This window comes from Tupaia chinensis, unplaced genomic scaffold (genome assembly GCF_000334495.1).
Source record: "Tupaia chinensis unplaced genomic scaffold, TupChi_1.0 Scaffold000359_1, whole genome shotgun sequence".
Taxonomy (NCBI): Eukaryota; Metazoa; Chordata; class Mammalia; order Scandentia; family Tupaiidae; genus Tupaia; species Tupaia belangeri.
The window spans coordinates 1994346-2020685 of NW_006159855.1; the positions used below are offsets into that span (position 1 = coordinate 1994346).

Here is a 26340-nt window from a genome sequence, read left to right on the forward strand (position 1 = left end):
CAAAAAGTTAACAATTTAAATTTTGTACATTAGCTCAACTTAGGATGTTTAATTCATCTCCAGATTTATAAGTATTTTATAAGTTATTCATTAAAACTTTTGAAGGAAATACATATCTCAATATAACAAATAATAAAAAATAATTACTACATTTTTAAAAAGAATTATTTAATTTTACCATTTATTTATTTATTTTAATTTGACCAGAGAGGGACAGAGAGAAAGACAGAGAGAAAGTAAGAAAGCAAGCTGCCAGACTTGAACCATGGTCAGCTATGTAGGAGGCCAGTGCCCTTAACCACCCCTCCACCTCCTGGCACCTTAGTACATATTTTTAAAAAGACCTTTCTTGGGGCTGGCAGGTGGCGTGGTGGTTAAGGCAGCTGGACTCCACATGGCTGACTACAGTTTGAGTCCCAAACCTAGTGGCTTGCTTTCTCACTTTCTCTTTCTTCCTCTGTCTCTCTGACCAAATTTTAAAATAATAATAATAAAATAAAACAATGAGAATGAATAAAATAGAACAGATATGTATTTTAAAAAGTCCTTTCTTGGGACCAGCAAATGGCATAATGGCTACATCACTCAACCGGGGTTTGAGTCCTGGGTCCAATGGCTTAAACTCACACCAGGCATGTGTGTGTGTGTGTGTGTGTGTGTGTGTATGCGTGATCCCGAGAGAAGAATGAAGGAGGGAACCAGCACTTAGCATAATGGCTATGTTGCTGGATTCCCAAGTAGTCGACCGCGATTAGCATCCCAGACATGGTGGCTTAGAACTCACGCCAGGCACGTGTGCGTGCATGCCCGAGATCCTGAGAGGAGAATGGAGGAGAAGGGACTGCGGCGTCACCATCCCCCCTGGGGGGTGATTTCTCGCTTTCTGTCTCTCTGTCTCTGTCTGTCTGTCTGGTGAACGCACGTGCGCTATAGCGAAAACCTCTCCAAAAAAAGAATAATGCAACGCAAACTATTCTTCTGGATGCTCACTTCCTTTCCTTTACTTGCTTTGCTTTCATATTTGTAAATAAGATAAACATGAATTTGGCATTCAAGAAGATTCCACTCCTAACTTATGGCTACATTTTTTAAAAAATAAATGCATCATGAGGGTTCTAATGTAAAATGACAAAGAAAGGGCTATAACATCACTGATGGTTGATCAATGACAACTAAAAGTTGTCTTTCAAGACATTCTTTGGAAGAAAAATCAAGCCAGTGGTCTTATTGAGGGGAAGTGACTCATAACACTAAAAAGAGTTCTGTTTGATCACATTATAAAGAATTTAGTAAAATGCATTCATATTCCTTAAAGTCGGCCATGAAGAAAAGACATATGTGTGTGGGCACACGCATGTGTATGCATTTTAAAATATATAGAAAAGAGAACTATGCTGAATTGGTAGATTGGTAGTAGTAAAAAAAGAAACCCTTTTATATTACCAAAAAAAAAAAAAAACCACCAACAAACTATAGGTTAAAAGTTCTTACTAAAACATATTCTTTTTTGTTTGTTTGTTTGTTTTTTTTGAGAAGTTTTCATAATAGGGTGCATGCGCTCGCCAGACAGACAGAGAGAGACATAGAGACAGAAAGCGAGAAATCACCCCCCAGGGGGGATGGTCACACCGCAATCCCTTCTCCTCCATTCTCCTCTCGGGATCTTGGGCACGCACGCACACGCGCCCGGCGTGAGTTTTAAGCCACTGGGTCTGGAACATGAACTGCGGTCGACTACGTGGGAGTCCAGTGACATAGCCATTATGCTAACTGCTGGTTCCCCTAAAACATATTCTTGAAGAATAAAATCAGATTAAAATGATTTGTATTAGAATTTTCTTTCTTTTTTTTTTGAGAGATTTTTGCTATAGGGTGTGTGTGCGCGCGCCAGAAAGACAGAGGAGACTGAAAGCAAGAAATCATCCCCCAGGGGGATGGCCATGCTACAATCCCTTCTCCTCTTGGGATCTCAGGCAGGCATGCAAACACGCCCGGCCTGAGTTTAAGCCACCGAGTCCAGGACTCAAAACCGCGGTTGATTACATGGGAGTCCAGCGACATAGCCATTATGCCAACTGCTGGTTCCCTATATTTGTATTAGAATTTTCAAAGACTTGAACTTAACTATACAACTTAACACTGTTATGTTTTACTCTTATAATTCATGAACTATTTAATAAAATGGTTATTGAAAATATAGCAATGTAACTACTTTTTTTTTTTTGGAGAGGTTTTTGCTATAGGGCATATGCGCTCGCCTGAAAGACAGAGAGATAGAAAGCTAGAAATCACCCCCCAGGGGGGATGGCCACACCGCAATCCCTTCTCCATTCTTCTCTTGGGATCTTGGGCATGCCCGCACACGCACCTGGCATGAGTTTAGGCTACTGAGTCTGGGACTCAAACCGTGGTTGGCTACATGGGAGTTCATCGATAAAGCCATTATGCTAACTGCTGGTCCCCAGAAATGTAACTATTTCTAAGGCACGTTTTTCTTACTATTTTATGTTAGAACTTACATCCAAGGACGTCAGCTTTTGAACTTGGTCTACTATTAATGATCTCAAGGGAGAAATGACAACGGTGACGCCAGGAGAAACACAAGCAGGTAGTTGGTAACATAAACTTTTCCCACCTCCTGAAAGAGAAATGACCAAAAAAAGAAAAAAAAAAATCGTCAGGTTCTATTCTGAGAGAACAAAGATGAAGGGTACAAAGAGAATCATAAATCACCTCCAAGGTAATTACTTAATAGGACACCAAGCAATACTGTCCACAGTGCCCAACAACTTCCCATACTCAAATAAACCAAACTATTTAGGTAATTTAAACAATGTATAAAAATAATCTTTCATGATATTTCACATAGGCATATACAATAGTGAAGGAACAAAAAAGGTAAGAAACTTAAGTGTAATGAAATTACTTAAAAAGTCTACTCGGGGGACCAGCAGATGATATAATGATTATGTCGCTGGACTCCTATGTACTCAACCACAGTTCAAGTCCCAGATCTGGAAGTTTAAAACTCATGCCAGGTTGGGACCAGCAGGTGACGTGGTGATTATGGCGCTGGACACTCCCACATGGCTGACCATGGTTTGAGTCCTGGACATGGCGGCTTGCTTTCTCACTTTCTCCCTCTCTCTCTGTGTGTCTCTCTCTGGTCAAAATAAATGAATGAATAAATAAAAAATAATTATTATTTTAAAAATAATAATAAAATAAAACTCATGCCAGGCGTGTGTGTGTGCATGCCCAAAATCCCAAGAGAATGGAGGAGAAGGGATTGCGGTGTGCCATCCCCCTGGGGGTTATTTCTCAGTCTCTCTGTGTCTCTCTGGTGAATACATGAACCCTGTAGCAAAAATCTCTCTTTAAAATAAAAAAGTATACTTGGGAATCCAAATATTATAAACTTGGATCTGTAAAAATTCATGATACTAGAATAAAAATAATAGTTTTCTATATATTATTGGGTCATCGAGAAAGTCATAATGCAGTTTTGCACAGAAAAACAGAAAAATAAATCATGACTTTCCTGACGACCTACCTAGTATTTATATTTTAAGGAGTCAGCATGTAATAAAATAGTCAACTCTGAAAACCAAGAGCCCAGCCACATGAAACAAGTGGTAGCAAACTACCTATAGTATTTTATTCAAGATAGAGAGCATGCGTATGAGACAGTGGGGGCAGAATGAGGGGTGTCAGAAAGGAAAACACCCTTGATAGGGTCTCATCACACCACAATCCCTTTTCTCTGGCTTTCCAGTTTTTAAAGATCTTGGATACCCTGTATATGCATCCAGTGTGTTTTCAAACCAAATATGGGGATCCAAACTCATTTTTTTTTTTAAGAGAGAGATTTTTTGCTACAGGGTGTGTACACTCACCAGAGTGATGGAGACAGAGGGACAGATAGTGAGAAATCACTGCCCAAGGGGACTGGCTACGCCACAATCATTCTCCTCTCAGGATTTTGGATATGCATGCACATGGCCTGGCGCTAATTTTTTAGTTTTCTTTTGTCTTGCTTTTTAGAGAGATTTTTGCTATAGAACACCTGTGCTGGCTAGAGAGACAGAAAACAAGAAATCACCCCCACTGGAGGACAGCCATGCCACAATCCCTTCTCCTCCATTCTCTTCCTGGGATTTTGGGCACACTTGTCCTGTGTGAGTTGGGTCCAGGACTGGAACAGCAGTCAACTACAGGGGAGTCCAATGACATAACCATTATACTACTCATCTGCTAGTCCTACGATCAAAATTCTTAATCAACTATGTGGCTTTTAGCACTGCTTTTCAGTTTGCTACCAATTTTGCCACCAGGCTAGGTCTTTAAAATAAAAATTTGTCTTAAAAATTTTTTTTTTGTCTAATAGATACCTTTTTTGAATCTTTACATATGTACTTATGTGCTGGATGACAACATTTTGTTTCATGATGGCCAACGCCCCTTTCAAGCATGAAACAGTCACAGAAGACAGCTGTAACTGTCAGCTCCCAAAAAAGATTTATGGGGAGCATGCCTTTCAGGGGAAAAATGAGGCAGAAGAAAGCTACCAAATGGAAACAGGTAAAGGGGCTGGAGTATCTGCTCATGTGGCTTGACAGAAACACCCAATCAGGACAGAAAATTCACTGCCCAAAGAAATGTAAGCAGGAGATTAGTGGGGGATGTCTAGCTGATTAAACAACATTTGATACAGCCAATAAGATAAATAGGTGGGCCCAGCCACATTTGATAGAGCCAGTAAGATGAGAACAATTACTAGGCCCAGCCAATGATAACCCACATGACCTAGGTTAAAAATGATAAATCTGGGGACCAGCAGTTGGTGTAATGGCTATGTCACTGGACTCCCATGTAGTTGATTGTGGTTCGAGTCCTGGACCCGGTGGCTTAAACTCACACCAGGTGACCAAGATCCTAAGAGGAGAATGGAGGAAAAAGGATTGCGGAATGGTGATCCCCCTGGGGGTGATTTCTCCCTTTGTCTCTCTCTTTCTGGTGAATGCAGACGCTCTATAACAAAAACCTCTCCAAAAAAAAAGAAAAAGGAAAAGAAAGAGAGAGATAAATCCAGCAGAATGCAACTGCTAGAGTCTTTTGAGCCCTCTTTCTCTGCCTGCTCAGACCCACTCCTAACCTTTCAGGAGTGTACTTTTACTTAAAAGAAAGGAAAGGAAAGGAAAAGAAAAGGAAAGAAAAATAAAAGAAAATACTGTTTGATCAATTTGATGTTGCCTAAGTGTACCATGTTTATAAAGTCTACCATAGTGGATGGTAGAGTGTCTCGGCACTCCACTTCCTTCACCCCCGAAAAAAATTCACATTCATTCACCACTGACTCACTCACCCAGATAAACGTCCAGTTCTGCAAGCTCCGTTCATGTAAGTATCCTACAGAGCTGTACCAATTTTTATCTTTTAAACTGTATTTTTGCTGTACCTTTTCTTTTCTTATTTGTTTCTATCATGTGAGACAGAGAGAAAGAGAGGGGGAAGAAGGGAGAGACAAGCATCCTCAACAGTTCTCCTACCACAAACCTCCCCACCCTACCTCCTCCAGCCATTCCCAGGTAGCCAGGATCATGAGCATGCCTGCATCTGGTATTTACAAGTTGAACTGGGAACTGACCCCAATTCTTCCATATGACTTCCAGCATTGCAGGGCATTCTACTACTGGGCCTTTTCTACATTTAGATATACACAAACTTACCATGTATTTCAACCATCTACAGTACGCAGTATAGTAGCATGCTTTACAGGCAGGAAGCCTAGGAACAACAGGCAGTACCACATAGCCTACATGGGTAGCAGGCTATATCATCTAGGTTGTGTAAGTACACTCTATGATATTTGCATGATAAAAATCTAAAAAATTTTTCTAATGACACATTTCCTAAAATATATTTCTGATGTTAAATAACACACGACTGTATATAAATTGAAAGGTTGAAACTGGGGTGGAAAACCTTAAAAACGCCCCCTTGACACCCTAAAGGACCATGAGAAGTCTGAAAAATCACTAACTTAGATCACTGTCAAGATCCTTTCCGGTGTTATGCATGGGTTTGGATTTATGGCAGACTCGTTCCCCTGGGCCTGGGCCTCTCATAGTGTCCCATGCCAGAGCGAACTGGCCCGAACCATTGCCTGGTCTCTGCCTGTGGGCTGCTGGTACTAAAGCGGTTGCACAGAGGGAAAAAAAAAAAAAAAAGATCCTTTCCAGTGTTTTTGGTATCACATTTGAGTCAAGAATGAAGACAGAGTATCGACATGCTAATAATATTTGAAATGTGAATTATTTAGCCAATATTATTGTTAGGGTTTGAATGCCCCCCAAATATTCATGTGCTGAAATGTGGCTGTGATGGATTAAAAGGTTGAAAACTTAATCAGACTATGGTGTTGGGGGACTAGCAGATGAAGTAATGGTTACATTGCTGGACTCCCATGGAGTTGACCACAGTTCAAGTCCCAGACCCACTGGCTTAAACTTACGCTGCATGTACACATGTGCCCAAAATCCCAAGAAGAGAATGAAGGAGTAGGGATTGCGGCATGGCCATCCCCACTTGGGGATGATTTCTTGCTTTCTTTCTCTCCAGCAAGTATATGCATCCTATAGCGAGAAATCTCGCTTTAAAAAAACAAAAACAAAAAAAACCTATAGTGTTGGAGGGTAGGGTCCTTGAGAAAAGATTAAGATTAAAGTCATTAGGGCAGGTCCCCCGTGACTGACTCCTGGTAAGTTTATAAGGAGAGGGAAGGAGACCAGAATAGAGACACACGAAGATGCAATTACCTCATCCTCTGTCATGTTGTGATAAAGCCAGATACTCATAGGATGTGGTCTCTAGACCTTGGACCTCCAAACAATGAGTCAAATAAATTTCTTTCCTGGGACCAGCAGTTAGTGTAATGGCTATGTCGCTGGATTCCCACGTAGTCAACCGTGGTTCATGTCCCAGACATGGTGGCTTAAACTCACGCTGGGCGCATGTGCATGCGTGCCCAAGATCCCGAGAGGAGAATGGATTGCAGCAAGGCCATCCTCCCTGGAGGGTGATTTCTCGCTTTCTATCTCTCTGCCTCTGTCTGACGAGCACATGCGCCCTATAGCAAAAACCTCTCAAAATAAATAAATAAATAAACTTCTTTCCTCTAAAATTATCCAAATTCAGGTATTTTCTGTTATTATTAACAGAATGGACAGCAATCATTTAAATTTAAAAATTCAAATGCCTAGTCAACTTTACTTAATAATGATTATTTTTAAAAAGTACTGATAGCAATAACTAATTTGATAAAGTTTACAAGGATGAAAGGCAGAGGGAGGACTACATGTAGGTGTTAAAACTCCAAATTCTCCAGGCTTCCTAGCCTAAGTGCTTATTTAATATTCTTATATGAATGACTATAAATCACTGAGCAGCTGTTATGAGCTTTAACTGCACCACGAAAAGTCCTGGACTCTTCAAAATCAGGACAAAGAAAAACCTATGCTAAATGCATTTCACTTCCTTTACATGACATTCTGTGAAGCAGGTACTTTGTTATTATCTCCATTGCATGTACAAGGAAACAGGTCCAAGGTGTAACGTGCCCTGCCCATGGTCACAGTGCTTGGAAGTGGCAGAGCTACACTTCAAGCCCAGGCTACCACTCCAGAGCTGATGATTCTAACACTAAACTACATCAAATACACTGGCAAGAATGTTCATGTCTTTGACAGTGGTTTTGTTCACTTTCCAGAGTTATTTAGACTAGAAAAAAAAATTCCCCAAGAAAAATTCCAGATCAATTCAACACACTGAGCTTCGAGTTGGAAATCATAAGGGCTATCAACTTTATCATGTCAACAACTAGAACAGAGGATGTGAGGTCATTTACTCTCTTACTATGGCATGGGAGGTTTAACAGGTCCCTAACTGACAGAAATACTGTGTAGGTGTGCTTTTCATTCCTAGTAAAGGGCTTTCATTTAACATCTGTCAATGGATTTCTGCCAATTCGTATCTAAAAATACATACCAGTGGGCATTAGGATAAAACAGTCTTCACCAAGCAGTGCAGCATTGATCGCCTCTAGCTGATTCGTTCTAAAATTATGCAGGCCAAATTTTTTGTGAAAAATCTTCATCATTTCTTTTGTATGTGGCAAATTAAGGCTTTGGAAACGTTCATGGTTCAGATTTTGGGATGCTAAATTTCGTGTTGATTTGTCTAAGAAAATAATTAACATCAAGAAAAATCAGTGCATTAATATATAAAGTCAATTTTAGCATTTACCCATCTCCATGCTTGCATATGTCTCCCTCCAGATTCCTGCTTTACCCATTCGTGAGCATCTCCTTCCCAACAAGTCTCACAGTTGCCAGACACTTCTTTAGGGCCTAGATCAAATCTTTCCTTGACTTTTCTGCAGCACTTACCATTCCTATTTATTCCCTCCTTTTTCTTCTCTGACCTCCAAAATAATTATGGATTTTCTACTCGCCTTAAATTCCCCTTCTTGGCTCCACTTCCTCCACCTGCTCCTTCAATTTAGAAGTCACAAATACTTGAGACTGGCCTCTTTAAACATTCTTACATTCTTCCCTTCCCCCACATCATGATGTATAATAATATATAAAATTTTCAATATAAAACTTTACATTTTTTTTTGTCTTATGTTTCTTCCCATTACACCTCATGCCCACCTTCTACCATCCATTCTACCATCCACTCCCCTCCCTTGCAGTCTTTTGGTATCTACACTTATCCTTCCTACTATCATATCTTCAGATCTTTGGGGGTTTTTATTTTGAGAGATTTCATACACTCACCGGAGACAGAGAAACAGAAAGCAAAGCAATTACCACCCACCTCCCTCCAGAGGGATAGAGACTCAGCAATCCTTTCTCCTCTACCTTCCTTTCGGGATTTTGGCCACACATGCATGCACTTGCCCTGGTGTGAGTTTCAAGCAGCTGGATTTGGGACTTGAATCGTGGTCAGCCACATGGGAGTCCAGCACCTTAACTACTATGCCACCTGCTGGCCCCAGATCTTTCCATTACTGCCACAGAGTACAGACATTTGGTACATATTAAGCGGGGATATACAGTGTGTACTTTTAAAAGCCTGGCTCACTTTGCTTAACATTAAGTCTTCTATTAGGTTCTGGGGAAAGTCATGATATATTCTTTTCTATGCAAAGATGAGTCATGACTTTTCCAACTAAATATATTCATCCACTTTTTCTTTTTTTGAGAGATTTTTGCTATGGGGTGTGTGCGCTTTTCAGAGAGAGAGAGAGAGACATACAGGCAGAAAGTGAGAAATCATCCCCAGGGAGGATAATCACGCTGCAATCCCTTCTCCTCCATTCTCTTGAGATTTTGGCCATGCATGCACATGTGCCAAGCATGAGTTTTAAGCCAGGACTCGAAACACAGTTGACTACATGGGAGTCCAGCGACATAACCATTGCACTATCTGCTGATCCCAATCCACTTTGAATCAAATAATAGGATCTCATTGTTTCTTATGGCTGAGTAATATTCCATGGTATATTTGTGCCACAGATTTTAAACTCAGTCATCAGTTTTTAGACACTTGGGTTAATTCCATTATTTTTTATTAGTAGTAATTTTTTACTTGTTTATCTAATTCTATTTGTTATTATTCTTTTTTCAATCTCACCAGAGAGAGACAGAGAGAAAGGTAAAGTGAGAAAGCAAGCCGCTAGGTCCAAGACACAAACCAAGTCAGCTATGTGGGAATCCAGTGCCTTAAGCCACCATACCACCTGCCAGGCCCAGGTTGATTCCATTCTTTATGCATTATTTTTTGGAATTTTCCTAGAGCTATGATCTTAAACACAATTTATACGCAGAGAAGGCCTAGGTTTCTCTTAAGACTCTGCTGACACCCTCCTAAATTCCAATCCTGCATGCATCTCTAATAATCTGCAGGATGTTTCTACCCTAATGACTTTCCAACACTTCATGCTCAACAAGTCTTAAAATAGTCCTCCTCAGCTTTTCTCTAAATCTGCCTCCTGATTCCCCTAATTTTATTAATGGTGTCACAGTTTTCTCAGTCACCTATGTCTGAAACTCAAGTTGTCTGAACTTCCCCAGTTTCTTCTTTCATGTCTATCACATTCTACCCCTGCTTCGCATTCTCACAGACTAACTCTGGCTCCACACAGAGAATAAGAAGTACTCGCGCCAGCTCTGGCAGCTACTCTAACCCCAACACTCAACTGTCTCAAAGATAATTACGAACACTGAGCATGACACATTCTAACATGATACAAAAATAAATCCATTAATGGTGATTTTAAAGGTCAGCAGCACAACTGTAAGAATAAACTCTGTGGTATTAAGTCATTGATGGCAAAAATGGGGGGACTGTACTTTCTAAAATTTGCACATATAAACTTGTTGCAGCTAAACACTTTTGATAACTTTATAGGGTTGACACCAGGTTTCAAAGTTAATTCTGACTTTTCTCTAGAGCCTTTACAGTGGATGATTTCACTCCTCCAAGAGCTCTCCCACTAAACTGTGAGCACGTAGAGGGCAGGAATTATTAAGCATTTTCTATTACAGTATCTTTCTATTACACACAGTGCGCAATGAGTACCAGTCCTACAAAACGATCTGACCAATTTAAGGAATGTCTGACTTCATATCCTTCTTACACTGCTTTATAGTTCAGTATTTTAAGACATAAAACATGTTTCTCTACTTGATAAATCAGTCAATCCTCATCAATCTGGGATTCTAAAAATATACATGTTTTTAGCATATAAATTCATCTTTGCTTTTGCCCATTCTCAAATCATTAAAAACTTGGCTCCTATGAGCTTTATTGTTTCAAGGACTAAACAATGTTAATTTAAAGGCAAAGCACATTTGTAATGACTTTAGAGCTTTACTACAAAAGGTTATAATTACACATTTTATAAAACTACAGCTGCTAGAGAGACAAAAGAGCAACTTGCTTCTGAGATTGTGATTTGTAATTCATATGATCAGTAGAAATTTGCATAGAAACAATGTGGTTTTCAGGGAATGATGACTTCTGGTTTTACTTGTACAATTCCTGTTTTAGACAGTATTGTGTTCATATAAGTATTTAATTTATTTTAAACTTACCAGTGTAATTCTGAATAGACTCTGGAAAGTTCTTATTCTGAGCAGTAGATGCTACTGGAAGACAGTTTGTCTTGGCTGAGAAAAATCTTTCTGATACTACTTTAATTGGTCGACCTTCCTTGGCAGGTTGACAGGCAGCTGTGGAAGACTTGTTGGCTGCTAAATTCTGCATTATATTTTCCCACTCATCATCATCATCATCGAAGTCATCTATGTCAAAATTATCGATATCATAGGATGCCTGGGTTTCACTTTTTAAGTCATTCATTGAAGCAGTATGTTTATTTTGATCTTTAACAGCAGTGCTTGTGAGAACATTTCCAGGGAAATAAGAGCTTTCATTTCTTTTTTCTATCCTTGGTGTTTTGGCCCAGTTGTTACTTACAAAGGACTTCTGTAAATGAGAATTGAATAACAGACTTTCAAAGGGATTCTTGGTGGTGGCTGAGACGCCTGTTTTTCCCAGAGTGGTGGTCAGTAGACAATCTCCAGAGGAGAAAGAATTTGAGGGAAAGTGTAGAAAATATAATACCTTAATAGAGTTCTCCATAGGGCAAGAATCACCCTCCATGAGGCTACCAGGTAAATTGGGTCTGCATCTCCACACTGAGTTGAGAAGACTGGCATCATATCTAGTAAAATCTGCTTCAGCTAGAAGTTTTCTTCTAAAAAAAAAAAAAGAAAGAAAAAAAGATATTAAGTGTAAGTCATTTACTATGAGAGGCTACAAAAGTATATCTTCAGTTTTCATCCCAAACAGAAATTATAAGGGTCAGGCAGATGATGGCATGGTGGTTAAGGTGGCTGGATTTCACTTAGCCAACTGTGCAGCTCAAGTCCTGGGCCCAGCGGCTTGAAAATCGTGCTGGGTGCATGTGCATGAGTGCCAAAAATCCTGACAGGAGAATGGAGGAGGCAGGACTGTGGCATGGCCATCCTCCTTAAAGGGGGGGGGGAGGGAAGTAATTTTTAAGTCCCAGCCCCCACCCTCCAGTAAACACACATGCCCTATAGCAAACAAAACAAACAAAAATTCTAGAAAACTATATCCTCCTCAACCTCAAAAATTCAAATAGAAATGTTAAAGGTTTTTAAAAGTAAATATATGTAAAACATGACATGAGTTCATACTTACTCAATTCCCAGGCCAGAAAGCCTAGATATTTTGCCCCACCCAATTTTTACGTAGAGTTGTAGACATGAGATAGATATACTCCAGAAGGAGAAAAATCAGATACCTTATGTTCCGCTGCTGAAGCAGTTCATTCCCACAATCCAAAGCTTTCAGTTCATCAGCAGAAATAGAATCAACTAATTTACAGATGTGGTCCATGACATCAATAAGCTGCTGCTGTAAACTTAACTGTCTAGCTGTAAAGTAATTATGTTGTTAATATTTTTCTTTGAAAACAGAAAGGACGTAAGACTTTAAAAGTCATACATGTAAAATGTGAAGCAGTATAAAAACAAGATCACAAACAACAATATACTGCCCTATGATCTACCTGTGAATTAACCTAAAATTAGATTGTCTCTATTGTTTATCATAAGCATGTTGAACTGCATTTTCATTTAATATTTCTCTTGGAGTAACTCAAGTCACTGGAAGACACAAAGGTTTGCCTATTTACTACAATTTCTTCCTAGCTTCATGTGTAAATCTCACCATGCCAATACAGTGCATCATTAAGAATTGTTTGGCTTCCTGGGTACCCAGGCTTCCCTTCAATGGTAACAGCACAGTAACCAAAGTTTCTTCTTAGGAACTCCTCTGCTCCCTCATGGGCATCTCATATAAGGCAGCCCAATGAGCATTAGCTCCAGGAGTTTGGGGACCAACTGGGAAAAAGCACCTCTCTTTACACAGGCTTTTACCGGCAAGGCTTTAAAAGCTGCTGGTGGCCATACAGGAAAAAGAATGAGACCAATACAAAATAAAACAGAAACAGAGATCAAAAGAAATGGGGATTTGAGATGGAGGGATGGGATAGGAGAGGGGTGAGAGAAGGCAGGTGGGAGAAACAGAAACTCCTGATGACAATGTCTGGACGTCTGAAAGAACAGCATGCTCCACATTTTTTTTATTATGACATAACTAAGAAATAGAATTTCAAAGGAATTGAAGTTTTAAATGAAAAAAAAAAAAAAGGTTTAGGGTAGCAACAGGAAGCAAGGTAGATATCTGCTCCTTCACTAGGGCCTACAGAATGTGGGAGAAAAAAACAACCTCAGTGGTTGCAGGAGAAACAGTATTCTTGGGAGACGATGAAAAGATGATGAAGAAAACATTCAGAGGATGAGACTCCAGAGATGCTGCTGACCAAGAGCGGGAAGAAGAAGAGACGAAACAAGGGTGGTGTATAGAGCACTTCTGGTGTCGAGAGATACAGAGACATGAGGTGAAAGTGTAATCACTGAATTCCTAGTTTACTTCTGCTTTCTTTGCAAGAATGGACATCAGATTGCAAAGAGGAAGGTATATAATGGTCTGAAAGAACCGAAAGCCAAAACAGGCTCCGAGAGGGATACAAGACTATCGTACTATTGAAAAGGAGCTTAAGTCTCCTTCCCCAGACAGATTAGACCTCAGAAGACAAAGGAAACCGGCAAGTAAGAGCTCAGAGTCTGAAACTGATATATGAGGCATCTAGTGAATAAGAGTTGATAGAAAATGAAGACAGACAAATACTGTTTTAGTTTCTAAAAAAAAAAAAATTGAAAGTGATTGCCAAGAGCTACAGAGTGGTGATCTTGATGTCAATTCAAAGTAAAATCCTAGAACATGCTATCAAATGGCTGCTTTGTGAGTGCTGAGGAGAGGAAACGATTATAGAGTTAGCAAGAGTTCATAAAAACAAACCAGTCAACTTAATGTATTTCCTTCTTTGAAAGGATTACTAGACTGGCATATAACAATAACTACCATTTATTGGAGTCATACGATGCACTGGGTTCCTTACCTTGAATCCTGACAATTACTCAGTAAGGTAGATATTATTCTCCTCATTTTATAAGAAAGAACTGGGGTACGGAGAAGTTTAACTAATTTGCCAGAGTCACACAGTCAAGAGCAAGAGGGGACAGGTTTCTGTCATAGGTCTGTATCACTCCAGAGCCAATGCCCCATAAATTCCCTCTTACAGTCTCAGATTTTGAACTTTTGGAGTCACATACCTGAGTCTTCTGCATCCCCATGGACAAGAGGGAAGAAACATGATCTGATGGCAGATTTGTAAGCAGATGAACAAAAAGTAGTGCACAATGGATTCATACTCGGTGGCTTAAAAAACATGCGGTGCGTGTGTGGGTGCCTGCCCAAAAACCTGAGCAGAGAATAACAGAGAAGGGATTGCAATGTGGCCATCCCTGGTGTGTGTGTGGGTGGGGTGGCGTGGGGTGGGGTATATTTCTCACTTCCCCTCTCCCTGTATCTCTCAACAAATGCATATGCCCTATGGCAAAAATCTAAAGAAAGCCCACAAAAGAGTAGTAAATTTTTTTTTTTTTTTTGAGAGATTTTCACTGTAGGGCGCGTGCGCTCGCCAGACAGACAGAGAGAGACATAGAGACAGAAAGCGAGAAATCACCCCCCAGGGGGGATGGTCACGCCGCAATCCCTTCTCCTCCATTCTCCTCTCGGGATCTTGGGCACGCACGCACACGCGCCCGGCGTGAGTTTTAAGCCACCGGGTCCGGGACACGAACCGCGGTTGACTACGTGGGAATCCAGCGACATAGCCATTACGCTAACTGCTGGTTCCAAGAGTAGTTAATTTTAATAGACATCAAGACTCAGACCCAGAGAACATAAGGGAAGATCAAAAGGATAAAAGGCATAGGAAGTAATATCAATAAGCGAAGTTAAAAGATCTAACAATACTTAGCTTGAAGGTGCAAAGAGGGAGGGTAACTTCTAGAAACTTTATATTTCCTCAAAAGAATGAAAGTTTCAAGAGGTAAATTTTGGCTCAGTGTGACAAGTTATTTTTTCCAGATTTTTAAAAAAATATATTTTTCTAAACACCCATTTATTTATTTATCGTGATTTTCAAGTCACTGGGTCTGGGACTCAAACCATGATCAGCCATGTGGGAATCTAGCACCTTATCTACCATGCCACCAGCTGGCCCCTTTTTTTCTAGTTTTAATCACTCATCTTTATTAATAAAATAGGCTCCTATGCAATACATACTTCCAGACAAAATTTAAGGTTCTGTATTTTTAAAAAGTATAAGATAGAAAATTGTTACTAAATAATAAAATAATATTTGAAAAAACCAAGACCTGAAAATTATATCCAAGCAAGAAGTCCAAGAAAAAGAATTCAACCTAATTGTGTACAAAAGTAATCATTTGTTAAGTAATGCTTCATAACAGAGTTGCCCCAGTGAATTGTCTGGTATATTGGTAAAATTCAAAATTACTTTTCACTTCTGAGAAATGATTTTTTTAACAAGTAGCATTTTCAAGATAGAGAATGGGAGGCTGGAGGCTGCAAGCTACACAAGGAGCCCATGTTCAGTTCCCAGGACAACCTACACCCACATGGCACAGTTGTCTGGGGGGAGGATCACAACACAGCATGACCCTGTGAAAATGCTCTCTCTCCCTTTCCCAATCTCTCTCATAAAGAAAAAAAAAGAAAAAGGTAGAGAATGAACTACCTTGTAAGACCATAAGTTCATGAGTTATTCAAGGAAGTCATGTGGCTAACCAATGAACAGAGATGATTTTAGTATTAGTACAAAAGGGACGATGATTTACCACCCTATACAGCCCTAAGTTGAAAATACAATCTTACTTTGTTTTCAAAGATTAAAAAAAAAAAAACTAAAAAAAGAAAAGTAAATGGTTGAAATATGAGATGTCTTAAATACTTTTTGTACCATCATAGTCTGTGCTGGTTTCTGGATGAGGCTCCTGTGTAGTCATTTTCTCATGTTCTGACGAAAGATCATCAGATATACTAAGGACACTCTTCTTTCTGTCAGAGGTGTCAAGGTCCTTTAAAACACTACAAACAACAAAAAGTTCAGTATAGTTACATATATATATATATTCAGTAAGGTTATTATATATTAGACCAAATACATGTATAAATTTTTTCCCTAATACTTTCCCATACTTGGTGAGACAATATGTAACAGGAAAGAGAAATGTGTCTTCATAGCTCGCCTATTCTAAAACCTCTTTAACTGACCCCCTAAGTTTTATTACTTCTGGTCCCAAAAGAGTTTCTCACCTGCATTTTTTTTAAGTATGTCTTTTGGTAACACCAGGATCTAATCACACTGCTTCACTTAAATTCTTATGAGCGCTGCATTGCCTATTCAGGGATTTTGCCTCTATTCTTCTTTCATTTTGGAAAAGCTACCATTCCATGTGCTTGTCAGAGAGGAAGAAAGAGAAAGTACCCCTCCTTGCTGGGGTAAGATCACACTGCAATCCTTTTTGTTCCCCATTACTCTATCTCATCAGAATTTTTTGGCATATATACACATGTTCCTGAAAGTGTTTTCAGGTTACCAGGGCTGGGATTCAAACCAAACGTAGTTAGCCATGTGAGATCTGGCTTCTAATGCACAGCGCTTAACCGCTGCACTGTGGGGTCAGCCCTCCTGAAACACACCGTGTTTTTCTAGGCTCAAGCCAAGTGTCACCCTTTGTTTTCTCAAACAGTTAACATCCTTTCTTATTAAGATTACAAAGTACTTTATCGAGAATCTATTGTCACAATCAAGTACAAAGGGTCTTCAAAAAGTTTGTGGAAAATATGCATTATAAAACAACTATATGTGGGAACCAGCAGTTAGCATAATGGCTATGTCGCTGGACTCCCATGTAGTCGACCGCAGTTCGCGTCCCAGACCCGGTGGCTTAAAACTCACGTTGGGCACGTGTGCATGCGTACCCAAGATCCCGAGAGGAGAATGGAAGAGAAGGGATTGCGGCGTGACCATCCCCCCTGGGGGGTGATTTCTCGCTTTCTGTCTCTCTGTCTGTCTGTGTCTGTCTGGCAAGCGCACGCGCCCTATAGCGAAAACGTCTCCAAAAAAAAAACTATATGTGAATTTTTTTTAGAACACAAATTAGTTTAATTTTAATACCCATCAAGCCATGAATTCATAGGGAATAGGTTCCAGTAGTTCAGGCTCCTTTCCATTGGTTCTCACAAAGTGTGCTTCTCTGGGTGGAGCATGCTGGCGCTTTGGTTGACCCCAGGTATCTTTCTCTTTGGCTTCTTTCTTTTTCTGGTTATTTTCCTTCACACCTTTTAGGAAGTATCTCTGCTCTTAGAATGCTTACTATGCTCAATACGCACGTTCATTCTCTTGGAAAGAATCTTGCCCTTAACTTGTTTCTTCAAAACAATGCCAACAGCATGCTGGGTAACACTGTAGGCTCTTCCAGTTTTGCCATGGTAACATCTGTGGGGCATTCCCTTTTGAACAGTACCCAGTCCCTTGATGTCTACAATATCACCTATCTTGTAGATTCGCATATATGTCGCCAAAGGAACCACTCCATGTTTTCTAAAAGGCCTAGAGAACATATATTGTGTGCTTCTCCTTTTTCCCTCTGTGTTCCTCATTTTGGTTAATTACTGGAAGATAGTGGTTCTGGCCAAAAGAACTATACATGAATTTCAAAATATTTTTTGTATCTAAATTCCACTTTTACAGGACCAGCAGAGGGCATAATGGCTACATTGCTGGACTCCCACAGAGTTGACCGTGGTTTGAGTCCTGGACCCAGCATCTTAAAACTAACACTGGGTATGTGCACACCCAAAATCTCGAGAGGACACTGAGAAGAGATTGCAGCATGCCCATCCCACGGGGAAGGGGGAGAGTGGGGGGAGCAGGATTTCTCATCTTCTGTCTGTCTCTGTCTCTCCGGCGAGTGCATGTACCCTATAGCACAAATCTCTCTCTCAAAAAAAAAAAAATCATCTTTTCATAAATTTTTTAAAAGAATTATTTATTTAATTTTACTTATCATTTTTTTTTAACTTGTTACAGGGCATATGCGCTTATGAGACAGAGAGACAGAGAGAGAGAGACAGAGAAGTGAGAAAGCAAACCGCCAGGTCTGGGACTTGAACCATGGTTGGCCATGTGGGAGTCTAGCACGTTAACTAACACACTGCCTTGCTGGCCCCGTTCCCTAAGTTTTTGAAGTTTCCTATGTATTTCTGTGTATCTCTATAATTAACTCATTCAGATTATACAAAAATATGCTAACACGTAAATATGGTCAGTCTGATTGGATAGAAAACAAGACTTTAAACTAGTATTAAATAAATATGGAAGAGAGGGTATTGTGGAAATCATAAAAAAGATAATGCTTTGTGGAACTCAAGAAGGCTTTGCCGATAAGTTGGGATGTAAGCAAACCTTGAATAATAGGTATATGGAAAGTGATAGGCCCTGAAGGAAGGTTAAAAAGACAATACTATTAGGGCCAGCAGAAGGCATGGTGGTTAAGGGCACTAGACTCCTACATGGCCCACCACAGTTTGAGTCCCGGACCTGGTGGCTTGCTTTCTTATTTGTCCTCTCTCTCTCTCGCTTTCTCTATCCCTCTCAAATCAATTTTTTAGAATAAATAAATAAATAAAGTTAAATAAAATAATTCTTCAAACAAAAGAGACAATGCTATTTGGTTCATACCCAGGAATCAACTGTACTTTCCTAAGGCAGGAGTTTGGAACAGTGATGAATAACTATTTTTACAGAGTTTGTTTTAAATAATAACATTATAATGAAAGAAAATGGTCATATTTTTAGTAATTTTTTCTGGATTGCTCCTTAATCATTAAGGTTTATTGCAAGGGCACAACTGAAGATAAAGCTGAAAAAGGTAATTTGGTTTTATTAAGGAGGATAGAGAATTTTTAAAGCCAGCGAAAGAAGTTTTAGATTAGAGAAGCTATAAAACATGTCTTTCTGGGACCAGCAGTTAGCATAATGGCTATGTCACTAAACTCCCATGTAGTCCACCAAGGCTTGAGTCCTGGACCTGGTGGCTTAAACTCACGCCGGGCGCGTGTGCATGCGAGCCCAGGATCCCGAGAGGAGAATGGAGGAGAAGGGATTGCAGCGTGGCCATCCCCCCTGGGGGGTGATTTCTCGCTTTCTGTCTCTCTGCCTGTCTCTGTCTGTCTGGCGAGCGCACGCGCCCTATAGCAAAAATCTCTCTCTCAAAAAAAAAAAATCACTCCAGGTTATGAATGTATACACGCCTCAATCCTGACAGGATAAACAAATGGAGGGATTAAAAACGACTGCAGCATAACCATACACGTTGAGAAATTCTCTCTTTTGTGTTTATATATACACTTTCTGGCAATAAAATAAATGAATACCTGAGAATGTTTATTTATAATCTGGACTATATATAAACCTTTGCTTGGTTTTTAATTTTATACAACTGTCTGAATTTCTATCAAAAAAGAAGAGAGCTTTTATTTTATAGTTCTTTAGTTTTTTCATCAAAGAGTAGTCATGCTTTAACCTTTTGCACCCCTTCAAACATCTCAATACACTTGTAAAACATAAACCAAGAAAATCTAACCTAGGTTTGCACACAAATCATTTCTTTTCTACCTCTATTGTTCCCTCCCTTTCTCTTCCTTCCTTCCCTAATTAAGGTGATACATGAAACAATTTTTTTTTCAGTCAAAACACTGATTAAACAGCACAGTATATGCTCCAGTCACACCACTGTTACTCAGACTGGGGTGAGGATGGAGTAGGTTAAGGTACTGATGAACCATGTACAATATCTGTTTTCTCTACAATACTACCAATGAACAGCAATCATGTCACTAATTTGCTAAATTCAGTGAGTGGCAAATAACATCCAGGTCTATCCAGTAGGATTTTTTAAAAAAGAATTATTTATTTAGGGGCCAGCAGGTGATGTAGTGGCTAAGGTCCTGGACTCCCACATTGCTGACCATAGTTCAAATCCTGGACCTGGTGGCTTGAAACTCACACTGGGCACACATGAGTACATGCCCAACATTCCAAGAGGAAAATGGAGAAGGGATTGCAATGCGGTCACACGGCCCGGGTGTTGAGTTCTTACTTTCTATGTCTGTTTCTCAGGGAAGCAAATGCAGAGGCAAACAAGGCAAATATCTAAAAAAAAATAAAATAAAATTTATTTAATTTTATTTATTATTGTTTTTTAATTTGCTAAAAGGCATGTGTTCTCACCAGAGAGAGACAGAGAGAAAGAGAGAAAGAGAGAGCAAGTCACCAGGTCCAAGACTCAAACCATAGTCGACAATGAGGGAGTCCAGCACCTTAATCACCATGCCACCTTCTGGCTCTAATTTTTTTTTTAAAGGGACATGTTACATACTAATTCACTTCCCAACCAATGGGTTAGTTCTATATCATTTCAGATCTAGGCATTTGGAAATAAAATATTTTTGTGAATATATTCCTTATGTCAAAATTAACTATATAAAATTATTTGGCATTTCCATGTACTTACTTAATCATAATGGGGCTTTATATCTTTAGAATACTGTCAGTTAAATGTATGAATAAGAATTTTTTCTTTTTTTTTTTTTGGAGAGGTTTTAGAGAGAGACAGAGAGACAGAAAGTGAGAATCCCCCCCCTACTGCAGGGGGTACGACCTGCCGCAATCCCTTCTCCTCCATTCTCCTCTCGGGATCTTGGGCATGCACGCACACACGCCCGGCGTGAGTTTTAAGTCACCAGGTCTGGGACACGAGCCGCGGTCGACTACAGGGGAGTCCAGCGACATAGCCATTACGCTAACTGCTGGGCCCAGAATTTTTTTTTTTTTGGAGAGGTTTTAGAGAGAGACAGAGAGACAGAAAGTGAGAAATCACCCCCTACTGCAGGGGGTACGACCTGCCGCAATCCCTTCTCCTCCATTTTCCTCTTGGGATCTTGGGCATGCACACACATGTGCCCGTTGTGAGTTTAAGCTACTGGGTCCGAGACTCAAACTGTGGTCGACTACATGGGAGTCCAGTGACATAGCCATTACGCCAACTGCTGGTCCCAGAATAAGGATCTTTTTAAAGCTTTCATTTGGATGTAAAATAAACTGAGGAGAAACACAAAGTATATTTATATAGACATGATACTATATAATTAAATTATTGAAAGTATCCCAGAAATAAACAATAGTGCTTATTAATTAATTAGGTCTTTTACCTAAAGCATTTTAACGAGGAAGAAGCAGTAGAAATAATTTCTTCTTCTGGAGAAGGCGGAACAAAATCTATGTCATAGTCATCATCATCAAGCTCAACACATGGAACATTTTCAGTTGAATGCAATTCAGCTTCTTCCAAATTTTCCTTCTCTTCACTATTATCTAAAGTAAAACAGTTAACAAACACAATTATTTCAATAATTAAAGAGCCAGAAAGTACAGGGTATGAACACTTAAGAGTGAGTGCTTTGGGCAAGTCATAAACAATTATACACTTTGTACATGAGTCCTCTCCTTTTGTATGTTAATGCTGGCTGATTTCTGCAAAATTGATTACTGAGTCAACTGGATTAAGCCCAATGAATGCCATATTGAGGCTGCAGATTTACTTCAGGACTTTCATGCCTGATTCCAGTTAAATTATGAAACCCATACTTAGCATCAGAATCTTCATTTTTCTATTTGTCACTCATGTTTAAATAAGGGTAAAGTACAACAAGTAAGTCTGCACTGCTGCTTGTGCAGATAAATCATCTCTACTTCACCACAATGACTTCTTAGTTATTTAAGTCTCTCTCTGGCTGATGTGGAAAAAACATAATGCCAAACTGTTGCTCTCTTATTTACTTTTTACCAAAAGTTCTCTTCAGAAACAGCAACACAATCAATAAGACTATGGTTTTGCTTATTATCAATCACTTTTCAGCCAGTATTAAACATGATAGGATTCAGGTGCTTAAAATTTTAGGGCCAGCCAGTGGTGTCTGCCAAACGCAAGTGTGTGTGTGTGTGTGTGTGTGTGTGTGTGTGTGTGCCCACAATCCCAAAAGGAGAATGGAAAAGAGACTGTACCATGGCCATCCTCCATGAGAAGGTGGAGGTGATTTCTCACTTCCCACCCTCTCTAGTTAATGCATATACGTCTAAGAAAACAATTTTTAGTCTTACATGTACAAATATTTCATAGGGTGGGTAATTTCTCAATGTGGTTAATAATTTCAATTAAGTTTTGAACATCTAATAACTATAAGACCAATCTAGGAAATACTTTGACTGTAATTTATAATACTTCAATAGCATGATTAGGTCATATTATCCACAAATATTAGGTAGCAACAAGCCATAAAGGGATTATAGTAGAAAGGCTTATTTTCACTTTCCACTTCTACTACCACTACTACTCTATGGCTCTTTTTTTTTTTTTTTTTTTTGGAGAGATTTTCACTGTAGGGCGCGTGCGCTCGCCAGACAGACAGAGAGAGACATAGAGACAGAAAGCGAGAAATCACCCCCCAGGGGGGATGGTCACGCCGCAATCCCTTCTCCTCCATTCTCCTCTCGGGATCTTGGGCACGCACGCACACGCGCCCGGCATGAGTTTTAAGCCACCGGGTCCGGGACACGAACCGCAGTTGACTACGTGGGAGTCCAGCGACATAGCCATTACGCTAACTGCTGGTTCCCTAGCTCTTCTTTTCTTCACATATAAAAATCACAAAGCTCTCCTTAGTGTTAATATAAAAATCATATTATCAGAACAAAACCTGTTTCATCAAAAATGTGTCCATAGCTCAAGAATGTGTCCAATAGATTTATCAGTTAGCACCTCTATAGATCTTATGATCCCTATTAATTAACTAATTATGTTGCTAGAGGGAACATGTGTTCACCATGTTCATTAGAGAGTCAGAGACAAGGAAGGAAAAACCACCCCTTGGTGAGGCGTGGTCACACCACAATCCCTTCTCCACCATTTCTCCATTCTGTGGGGATTTGGGGCACATGCACATGCACATGCCTGGCATGTTTTCAAACTGTCAGGGCTGTATTTAAGCCATGTTTAGCCACATGGGCTCCAGCTTCCTTAACCACCATGCTACAAGGCCAGCCTAGATCATATAATCCTAAGGATAAAAATTATAATCGTATTCACTACTGTTCCCCATGCTAACTTTGAATTAAAAAAAAATAGACTCAGGGCCAGCAGGTGGCATGGTGGTTAAGGTGTTGGACTTCCATGTGGCTGACCATGGCTCAAATACTGGGTCTGACAGGTTGCTTTCTCACTTTCTCTTTCTGTCTCTCTAGTCAAATTTGAAAATAATAAATAAAATAAATAATTATTTTAAAAAAGAGACTCAATATGAAATGAAGATAAAATAATACTTACTTTTTTCATCTCTCAACTGAGTTTCCAAAGAGTGACTTTCGTGAGTATCTTCACTTACGAGCACTTTGGAAAGGGGGCCATCACTGATGCAGATCACATCACTACTTAAACATTCTGAGTCTTCTTTCTCTTCTCTTGTCAAATCTACCTGTTTGCTTTCCGACAAGGAAGAATTCAAGTCAGCCTTCTCTGTGTTTGTCTTGGGAAGCTCAGCTTTTGAAAAGTTCCTCTTGGCTCTTTTTGACTTCTGAGCAGTGCTTACTCTCACAAAGTGATCTTTGGATGGTGTCACAAATGCTTTTGAAGACCCAGATGTAACAAAGTCATCCATATCATCCCAGTCATTGATGGTACTAAAAGAATCTAGTGAAGAACTGAATTCTAATTTCTTGAAAGCAGCATCATGGGGTTTCTTTGTAACTGATGTGTTTTGAAGAGTGCATAAAACTTCCTGTGGAATCTGCCATGATGGTTTGGAACCAACTCTGCTGGGCTGCTGTCCTGCTGGAGCATTTTTAGAGAACTCATTGATCTTTATCTGCTGGTCTGTGGCATGGGATAGGGGCTCACTGAAGGAGAAGGCCTCAGAAACATTAACATCTTTATCACTTAACACAGGTGTTTTTGCTACTGAGACATTAGTTATGGATACATCATTATCTGAAGATGTTTTCTTTTTAAAAGTGAAACCTCTGAAAAATAATGAAGAAACAGAATTAGATAGATTTAACTAATCTCCCAATTTTAAGATACTCTAAATTCTTTTTATATGACAAGTTACAAATAAATAATCTACCTCCTTAATTGTAAAACTGATCAGGTAACTTAAAATTATATTTTGTACAGTCTAATCCTTACCATTCAGATATTAATTATTTAGTTTTAGGAGTACCAAAGTCATTCTCCCTACTTTATATTTCAGTCTACTGGTCCTTAACTAATAGCACCTGTCAATGAGGTGACAGCATAAATGAAAAAGAAAAAAAAGAGTCAAATGTGGCTACTTTTTGCTACTCTGAAAAAAATTTAAAAAGGGAAAAAGCTAAAAACTGCTAGCTATACTAAGATCTGACGGACAAGTAAAGGAGGAAGGAGTCTGGCCATCTGCTGGATTTAATGACATGAAGTCAGCAGTGACGTTAAAGTCAACCATCCAAAACAGTGTCTGCAGCCTGGTAAGGGCACAGTACACGGATTTTTTTTTTCTCTAGGGTGCATATACTCGCCAAAAACAAAAACAAAAAAACAAAAACAGAGACAGGGAGAAGGAAAGTGAAAAATCACCACCCAGGAGGGCACCAACACACCAATATTCCTTCTCCTCAATGCTCCTCTTAGGATCTGGGGCACGAATGTGTGTGTGCCCAGCATGTTTTTCAATCCGCCAGGTCCAGGACTTGAACTGTGCAGTTGGCCATAAAAGATCCAATGCTTTGGGGCCAGCAAGTGGCGTGGTGGTTAAGGTGCTAGACACTCCCACATGGCCAACCACGGTTCGAGTCCTGGACCTGGTGGCTTGCTTTCTCGCTTTCTTTCTCTCTGTGTGTCTATCTTTCTCTGGTCAAATTAAAATAAATGAATGAATAAACAAAATAAAATAAATAAATCTTTAAAAAAAAATAAAAGATCCAATGCTTTAACCACCCCAACACCTGCTGGCCTACAGGATAAATTACTTTTATTATTATTATTTTAAGAATTATTTTATTTGGGAACCAGCAGTTAGCGTAATGGCTATGTCGCTGGACTCCCACATAGTCGACTGTGGTTCGCGTCCTGGATCCGGTGGCTTAAAACTCACACCGGGTGCGTGTGCGTGCGTGCGTGCCCAAGATCCCGAGAGGAGAATGAAGGAGAAGGGATTGTGGCATGACCATACCCCCTGGGGGAGGATTTCTCGCTTTCTGTCTCTATGTCTCTCTCTGTCTGTCTGGCAAACGCACACGCCCTATAGCGAAAAAATCCTCTCCAAAAAAAAAAAAAAAAGATTATTTTATGTAATTTGTTATTATTATTATCATTATTATTTCAATTTAACCAGAGACAGAGAGAGATGGAAAGTAAGAACACAAGTAGTATTATTAAAGCATATCATTTGGAGGAATCTGAAGTACAGCTTGGAGAGAAGAACTGAACTAGTTTGAACCTATAGTTTCCTTACAAACTGTTTCTGAAAAGGAGATAAAGTTATATTAAAATGTTAAAATTAACTACCCAAATTTACAAGTAGATTCAATTATTCATTTATTCAGTACTGAGCGAGTATTAGGTACCAGGAACTGTACAAAGGTGCTGAACAGTTTATGGTTCTGCTAAAACAAGCTCTACCATTAACTTGCAAAGCAGAATAATAACTGAATCTTTAAGCTTACCTCATCTGTACAATGAAAAAGTTGTAAGAGAAGATAACTCACTTGTGTGACATGGTGAGTTAGTGTCTATATGACAGCAAACCAATTAAAATACTTACAAAGATTTTGGTTTTGAAAGACTTAATTTATTAGTAAGTTTTCTGGCTGAGTGACGTTCTAGTTGTTCCTGTAGATTATTTTGAGGAACAGCAGCCATGACCCTAGAAAGTGAAGGGGGAAAAAGTCAGTGAATTAGGTATTCTCCATTAAACACAGTATTGTTTTTAATTTCCAGAGGGTATGATGTTCATCCTTGAGACACAGAGACAGAAAGAGAGAGGGAAGGAGGGGAAGAGGAAAGCACCTCTCAGTGCGGTGTGGTAATGCCTCAATTCCTTCTCAATTCCGCATTCTGCTATGCACACGTGCCTAGTATTTTGGGGGCTTTGTTT

The 26340-nt window shown here is 39.6% G+C and overlaps 1 protein-coding gene and 1 non-coding gene across 2 annotated transcripts in view; one reads left to right on the forward strand and one right to left on the reverse strand.

Annotated features, from left to right (window-relative positions):
• The window catches only part of BLM (BLM RecQ like helicase), an 82918-nt gene extending 56813 nt beyond the window's left edge, over window positions 1-26105 (reverse strand). The window contains exons 1-8 of the mRNA XM_027773563.1: window positions 26008-26105; window positions 23538-24229; window positions 21367-21529; window positions 16049-16176; window positions 12401-12533; window positions 11163-11827; window positions 8047-8238; window positions 2520-2638 (exon numbers count right to left, since the gene is read on the reverse strand). Of these exons, the coding sequence (XP_027629364.1) occupies window positions 2520-2638; window positions 8047-8238; window positions 11163-11827; window positions 12401-12533; window positions 16049-16176; window positions 21367-21529; window positions 23538-24229; window positions 26008-26105 (2190 nt within the window). The remainder of the gene's footprint in view (window positions 1-2519; window positions 2639-8046; window positions 8239-11162; window positions 11828-12400; window positions 12534-16048; window positions 16177-21366; window positions 21530-23537; window positions 24230-26007) is intronic.
• On the forward strand, window positions 6077-6212 carry LOC114008596 (small nucleolar RNA SNORA42/SNORA80 family). The gene has a single exon (XR_003550115.1). It is a non-coding gene; the product is annotated as a small nucleolar RNA SNORA42/SNORA80 family (small nucleolar RNA).
• Window positions 26106-26340: the final 235 nt, after the last annotated feature.